Source organism: Penicillium daleae (genome assembly GCF_028827525.1).
Source record: "Penicillium daleae strain IBT 16125 chromosome Unknown utg000002l_segment0_segment0, whole genome shotgun sequence".
In the NCBI taxonomy this organism is placed as follows: domain Eukaryota; kingdom Fungi; phylum Ascomycota; class Eurotiomycetes; order Eurotiales; family Aspergillaceae; genus Penicillium; species Penicillium daleae.
In genome coordinates, this window is record NW_026623150.1 from 401578 (window position 1) to 409472 (window position 7895).

At 50.6% G+C, this 7895-nt stretch overlaps 1 protein-coding gene across 1 annotated transcript; it reads right to left on the bottom strand.

Moving 5' to 3' along the window:
• Positions 1-358: 358 nt before the first annotated feature.
• Positions 359-2379, bottom strand: nsdD (GATA-type sexual development transcription factor NsdD; the record flags this gene model as incomplete). Its single annotated transcript, XM_056904553.1, has 4 exons — positions 359-571; positions 771-1091; positions 1301-2207; positions 2348-2379. 4 exons carry the CDS (start codon positions 2377-2379, stop codon positions 359-361), a joined length of 1473 nt encoding a protein of 490 aa, XP_056768660.1.
• Between the last annotated feature and the right edge of the window lie 5516 nt (positions 2380-7895).

The following is a 7895-nucleotide window of genomic DNA, read 5'->3' on the forward strand; positions in this document are numbered from 1 at the left end:
GAATCCGATATCAAAAGAATGTCTATGCTTTGAAGCCGGGCTCTCAACGCTGCGAGGGTATTATGTAACGGTCACCAAAGGGGGAAGGATGATAGTCCCATGCCAATGGAAACCACAGAACGAGTCAAACAAGGTATGCCGTGAAGGGGAGGGAGAGCAAGGTCCACACTCGTCAAGTCCCCGAGAAAACCAAAAACGAACAAGGAAAATAGGGCAGTATAGGAGAGAATCGAGAGCAGAAAAGAAAGGGCAAAAAAAAAAAACCAAATCAAGGATAAATGGGCCACACTGAACTCCTTTTTGCCCCCCATTTCTATGTCCCGCCTTTTTTCCAACGCCACATGAGAAAAGAGCAAGCTTAATGACTGGTAGGCGATGCGGAATCGAGAACCGTCTTGGGCTTCAGGTTCGATCCCAGGGTCGCCGCTTTGTTAGCGCCCATCTTGCGGGTCAACTTGGCATAGTGCAGTCCACACGCGTTACAGAGCGTTCGGGCACCATCTGGACCCCGGCGCCATTCCGGAGTTTCGGCTCGGTTACAGCTGTGGCAACGACCAGGAGGGGCCGCCTTCTGTAAGAACGTGGAAGAAGTCTGGTTAGCCATCCAGAGTCTAGTAATGTTCGGTGGGTCAGGGCAATTGAGACACGCCGGTTGGCAGGTGTCAACCATGGCGTCAGGATGGGGATGCAGAACGGGGGGTAAACGGGTAAAGAGGAAATTGACAAGCTGAAGAGAGTGGAAAAAAAGGAAAAGTCAGGAAAACACTTACTCCACGCCGTTTCTTCGAGTCCGCCCCGGCAAATCCACCGGCACCCTTGAACTCCTCTTGATACATGGCCATGTGCTCGTCTTCCCCGGGCTTGTACGCCTTGCGTTGCGCCATTTGCTCCGCCAGGGCCTGTTCCTGGTTCACCACAGCTGTCCGTATCCGGATCAATGCATCTTGGTTGCGGCGCTGCAGATGGAGTATGTCCTCCACCTCGTTCAAGGTGGGTAACGATCCCAGAACGGGTCCAGATCGTTGCGTCTGGTGTGCCAACGCAGCGTAGTGTCTTGAAAAGTCCAATGTCCGCGTGCTGAGCTCGGAGATCTGTGCCCAAAGAAGCATATGTCAGCCCACAAAATCCACACACTCAACTCTGGCACCGCCAATGCCAACGCCGCGAATCAACAGATCGTAATTTCCCGTGCAAGCAAAGTTTCCCCACCAACGGGCGAGGGAAAGCAAAATATAGACCCGCCGGACGGACCGACGAGCGTAAATAATCAAAGAACTGAAGATAAAGAGCAAGTTCGTACCTCATTCAACGACGTCTCCACATCGTAGACGTCTAGATGTCGTTTTACCGAGTCCGAATGGGCCTGCCCCGGCATCGGACGACCCACAAATCCACCCTTCACCTCTTCCACCCGCGGTGCACCCATGTATCCTCGATTGTCATAATGTGTCGGGGGGTATGACGGGCCACTCGGCGGCGGTGGCTGTTGCTGATGTTGTTGTGAAGGAGGAAACGAGTAGTTGGGAGTGAAATGGCTGTAACCATTGGGCGAGGCCACGCTGCCCGCCGAAGGCGGCGCGCTGTAATCGTAGGCGGAGGAATTTTGCGACCCCGAAACCGAGGTGATACCCGTCTTAGCGCTCTGCGTCGGCGATTTATTCGTGCTCAGCGAGTGCAGCGAGGCGTTGCGGGACTCTTGCGTGTTGATGGAGGCGAGACTGGTGCGCGAGACATCGGCCTGGAGCTGGTTCGGGTGCGGAGGATAGCCCGGTTCCCGCATCAGCGAGCCCGTGGCGGGACCATTGGAGAAAGGGTTCGGGGGCCCTGCGGGCCCTTCGACACCGGACCGGCCGATGAGATGTGAGGGAGGAGGTGCGGTGTGGCCAGGTTGTGGTGGTGGAGCGGAGGTGGGCGCGGGGTACGGGAGGCGATTGTCATTGCCCAGGGCCTCGTGGATGGAGGGCAAGGACTGGCGACCGCTGGGTTTCTCTTTATCATCCTCGAGGATTCGGCGCGACTCTGGCGGTGAGATGTAGCCCGGTTGCGACGGGGCGCTGGTCGTCGGCGCGTAGGAGTAAGGGAGTGGTTGTCCGGCGTACATGTTGTTTGGGCTGAGAAGAGGGGTGGGAGAAGCGGCGGCGACAGAGTGTTTGGGATGATACCCCGAACCGTCCTTGCCTAGGAAGCCGATAGCGGGCAAAGGGTCTCTGTGGGAAAAGTGGGAACGAAGTTCAGCATTGAGGTTTGGACTGATTGCGCAGGAAGAGACGCGAGAGAGAGGAGAGAGGAGAGGAAGAGGGGGTGAGAAGAGTGGGAGAAAAGAGAGAGAGAGAGGCGACCAACTTACCTGTGCCTAGGCGCGGCTTCCAAAGACCCCATCACGTTTCTGAAGCGAAGGAAGAGAAGGGTGGTGTGGTCTGATGTTGATCAAGGGAGGCGATGAGGGTTGGAGGGGAAGAAGATCCGTCACGACTGAGTTCCCGACCTCATTCAACCAGAGATCGTAAGCGCGGGCACCGATCCGATCACGTATCCAAGATCTCAAGCAAGTCCGATGCACCGTTTTCGCCTTGGGCTTTGCCGATGTTCCCCGGAGGTGGAGGAGAGAAGATCTTGGGTTGGGGGGGGGGACTAAGATATAATCCGGGATCCGGCCGAATGAATTCCAATGGAGGAGGAAGGATCCGATTCTCGTGCAACCGAATTTCCAGCAGGAAGAGTGTTCCGTTCCACTGTTGAGCGAGACGAGAAAAAAAAAGGGTCCCCGGGTGGCGGCGAAGTCGGGGTTGCGATGCCGTCACAGACCAGCGAAGGCGACCCAAGATCTTTTGGAGACGAGCACGATTGGGGGTGGCGTTGAGAGCGCGAACGAACTCCGATGCGATCGGACGAGAAGGAAGGGTTCGGTCCTTTTTTTGTTTTCTTTCTTTTCGATGGGTTCGGAGGGTCGATGTCAGGTCTCAAAAGGTATACACCAAGTATATCCACGAGCACTGTTTATGGTCTGGGGTGCGGGTACATTCCCTCGTTGAAGGAGAGGGAGAGAGAGAGAGAGCTCGGAGGGGAGAGAAGTGAAGAGCACCACCGGCGTCGTTAATAATAGAAAAGCGAACCAGAGAATATGACAGCGTTGAAAGTTAGATTTGGGGAATTTTTTTTCGCGTCGAGATCGATCGTGGAGAATCGCAACGCAAGGGATGAGAATTTGAAATGTGTCGAAGGTCCGGGCCTCGCGTGGGAGGAAGGGGAAGTGGAGGGGAAGAGAGGACGAGATGGAGAGACCCTGTGGTTTGGGGAATGTTCGGATGTCAATCCAAGTATGAGACAAACCCGCACGAGGAAGACAGCAAGAGAGAGAGAGACAGGAAATCTAATCGGCAGGGCAAATAAAAAGAGATCCCAATAGGGAGGAAATGGAGGTGCAAAGAGTTAAATAAAGTAAGATTTCGATCCCGCGATCGATATTGAAGAGTTGATGGAGAGGGACGAGAGAGGGGGGGGAGGATCCCGTACGGAGTAATTAGGATTATGAGAATATATGATAATAAAGCAGATTAAGAATATCATATTCAGAAAATGATCCCAAAATCAAAATCAGGAATTATGTGATTGGTACATGGGAAGGAGGGGGGGGCCATGATTTCGACTCTAAACCGAAAAAAGAATCCAATACAGGACGGAGACTGGGGGAGGACGGTTCTGTATTATTTGGAGCGACGATAGAAGCTAAACCCAATAAGAAAAATAAGAAAAACAAAAGGAAAAAGGAAAAAGAAACCAAGGAGAATATTCATCAAGGGGATCGAGACTACTTCATTTTGGGCCGGAGCGTGGAATGAACGGGCAGGGGAAGGGAAAAAGAATGGAAAGCCAGGACGCCAACAGGAACTTTAAGAATAATTCAAATGCCAAATTAATTCCGAATAGCCAAAAAAAAAAAAAAGAAACAGAAAAAGAAAAGAAAAAGAAAAAAAGAAAAAAGACAATTTATCCAAAATTTCCAAGATCAAAAAAGAGCGTTGCGCATCGGAGGAATCAAGTGGATCGAGATGGGCGGATCGGTGCCGTACGTACAGGCTACTGTATGTACGGAGGGCACTGGGACGGAGGACACTAGGATTGATTTGAGTAGGTGGAGACCAGGAAAAAGGTACGGGTTCCAAGTACGGAACCAGCGTGATGGGGAACACCTTTTTTTGGCAGGGTTTGGCCATTACATCGTCAATTATACTCCGTGGTACTGTAGATGAACTGGAAATACCGAGTACCCAAGCACCAGAGAGGGTCGAGTCCATAGTGTACTCCAGACGTAAAATCGAGAGGGGAGAGATGCAAAATTACGGGGAAATTGGCAGAGATCGGTCATGACCGGGTTTTACTAGGAGGCAAATTACGGTACAGGCGAACTGCGGATCTTCGCAGGTGGAGTTGACTTTGCTGGGATCATACCTATCACTGCTAGTCTGGCTTTAGTTGCGATGGGCGGATATCTTGGGGCTTGCAGTGGAGACCCAGGGGGGGGCGCGTGTAGAGTGGAGGTGTGGGTTTAATGAGCATGGGGAGGAAAGAGGGAGAAAAAAAGGACGGGAAAAGCATGAGCAGAAGGTGGAAAATATGACAATATCATGGTTAAAAAGAATCACCAAAATGGGATATGGGGTCATGGACAATGAGTTCGGATTGAACAAAGCCATCGTACTGGGAGCATATGACCATGTACCTCCAACCTGATGTGAACTCGCGCAGGCTACAGTATACAAGACCTGCAGAGCGACGGCTATTTATGTTTCTTCGAACAATACCAAGATAGTCATTGATGATGGACGCTTCACTAGCTCCTTAGACTATGGATGGTAACTCCAGCCCGGAGTACATCCTCCCTAGATGCAAGTATTCCCCTCGTCTCCAGCCGATCAGGCTACTCCTTAATCTTATCCCCAAAAAAAGCAACACTCCGGCATGAGACTGTGTTCTTCCCCTCCAAAGCTTCTGGAACTGGCCTGTCGTGGTCAGTTAGCTAGTCGTTCTCCCTATGGGGCGGGAGACCTGTGTTTACTGCCTGCAACCTCACGGGTCTTTACATGACAAAGATGCACGACTATTCTTCCTTTTTTTCTTGTTTCGTACCTCTTCCTATGTACATACTTGTTTTTCTCAAGAACTGTTCAATATGTTGAAGGTCCATGAGGTAATAATTATGCATCTGCACACCAACTTGTGTACGAGGACTCAGGAGATTGAATCGAGGTTATCACATCCTTAGGAACCGGTGCCTTTTCCGTTGAGCGCGAATTGAATTCAAGAGAAAACACGGACACGGACACGGACACTCGATCTGGCTATAATTCCTTTTGTTTACCTGTGAATAGTTAGTTAAACATCGCTATATTATCATATTATGGTCATATGTAAGACATGAATAGACGACCCGAGAGCATGGGAAACGGGAACAATAGGCCACGGCTAGCGATGCGACTATGCTTAATCGGCTACCAACGAACTCACTACCCACGTACTGTCAATATGGGGCCCCGTCCAAGTTCTCCTCCCCAAAAAACGCCCACCAATTACTCCAGAGGAGAGCCACCGCGGGTGTCACATGGAGCGATCTCCGATTGAGTATTCGAACCGCTCTCGACTCGTCAGCCTCGGACATGCATGAAAGGGGTGCTCAGACCCCTTCCCAGGCTTATTATTAATGCGCCGTTGGGGAAAAGGACATGATGTCAACCCCCCGAGGAATCCCGAACCTTCAGGCTGAGCAGATTTGACCTCTGGTGGGGTTAACGATAGGTGCATGAGGGAAGAACATACTCCGTAATGATTACCAATTACCAAGATCGTCAGTGCAATCAAACGACTAGCCGCAGTACGAAAACGAACTGGAAGTATACAGAATAGTAGTAATGATAGTATTGGCAGCAGATCTCGATCATACACTTTCAGGTAGGTATCCTGTCTCCATTATCTCGATTTTATTTCTTCCATTCTGATTTACCTGGTCGGAGAATGATAGTACTGCATTTTGATTCGACCATGCACCGTACGATACTGTACATGGCGAGGAAGCCGACTGGTATGCACACCCCGATCTGAGGAATGGGTAGCGTGGGGAAACCCGCCACCGTCACACAAGCCCCCTCACGTTGAAATCGCAACTGCTACTGGATCACGGGGATCGGCTTACTCGGGCTCTTCCAATCATCGGTGAGAAAGAGGGTTACACAGTACCTTCGGATCTGAGATGGGAATTGTGCATGGCCGAAGGACAACGTTCCATGGGGCTGAACCTGTGTGAGCTGCTACCTAGAGTACATACTGCCCGCAGGGCTGTGCTTGGTGGATGAGAATATATATTCTTCAGTAGGATACAGCCCTGCATGCTACGGGATGGTACCCTGCTCGGTATAGTCATCAAGTCTGGTTCAAATTTCGATTTTGAACAAATGCAATCGATTTCGCGGTCTGGATTAACATTATTCTCCAGCGTTGTTCTTCCCCAGAATATTGACAACTTCATACAAATATCCTGAGTAGGTTCCCATTACGAAGACATACTACTCTGTATGGAATAGTGTCATTCCCTTGCCGGATTGGATCTCGGGCACAGCCGCCGTGCCGCGGGCGCAATTTACAAAAGTCAAACAAGAAATGTTCCCCCCTTCGACGTCACTATCCGACCGCAGCGCCAAATCAGATATCAACCTTTATCACCACATTGTGACCCAGATAACAGGGAATTAAAGCGCCTAATAACCAAGAACGGTGCAGTCCGACAACTTACCTAGAATTAATCCACAAGAGCACTATCATAGTCGACAGTGAAGCACTGTATGTTCTTTGTACAGTACTACTGAATTCAATAAACCCATCTAATTGTTCCACTAAACAAAGTCACCCCCCCAATTTATCCAGTTAAGTTTTGGTGCCTCCCACCCTGTCTCTCTTCTTCCCCAGTTATCTTTCGTCGTTCCTCGGCGCCGACTTCCCTCTTTAGCACCCTGCCCGTTAATTAACTATTTTAGACCCGCCAAGGGCCGTCATCACCTCACATTGTCGCGCATGGCTTAAGCTTTGGATCGAGATCGGACCACACGGGACGTTACTGGCGAGATCGCTGTTGCGCGTGCCCGCTGCATCTTCGTAACGATACTACATAAACACTTCTACCCCGATCGGTATTGATACGGTATACTTACGGAGTTCAGTTCTACTGGAGGTCCATGTGTTCCCATGAAGCATCAACATTCAAGACTGTGCTAGACGTGGACTGAAAGGTGTGTACCTAGAGTCCATCACCTCCGTGCTATGATCAATATTAATACTGCAGGTCATCTTCCCTCGGAGATATCTTGCCCATTCACGGCCGTACAGTGACGTAAGAATCCGCATGCGCATCTCGATTGGCAGATTGAAAGGAGATTCGGCCCTCATGCCCGGGATGGCGCTGGTGCCTGTTACCTTTCCTGGCCGCGTGCGTACCCAATCGTCCAACCGTCCATGCACTGAGCCAACGCGATAGACGAGTCTGGTATAGCCGGGATCGTGGCTAAAATAGATCATGGGTCTGTCTCGGAGGCCAGAGGGTCGTAGAAGGTTCTATTGATTGTTTAATCTATTTTCTCTATATTAACTAGGCGATGCCGCGTTCTACAAGGGTAAGCTTATCGGAGGAGAACATCGATAGAATCGGATTCTTTTCGAGAATCGAGAATAGTCTGTGAACAACACGCGGCAAAAGAAAACAGGGGGTGAGCAGGAAAGCCCACGGCCCGATCAGATGGGAAAGTAACTTCTTACCGTGTAGAGTATTTCCCCTCCTCTATGATCGCATATTCTCGAACGCTCCGAGAGCAACTTTCTGTTGTTTTGTCCCCTTCCTCATTTTTTTCCTC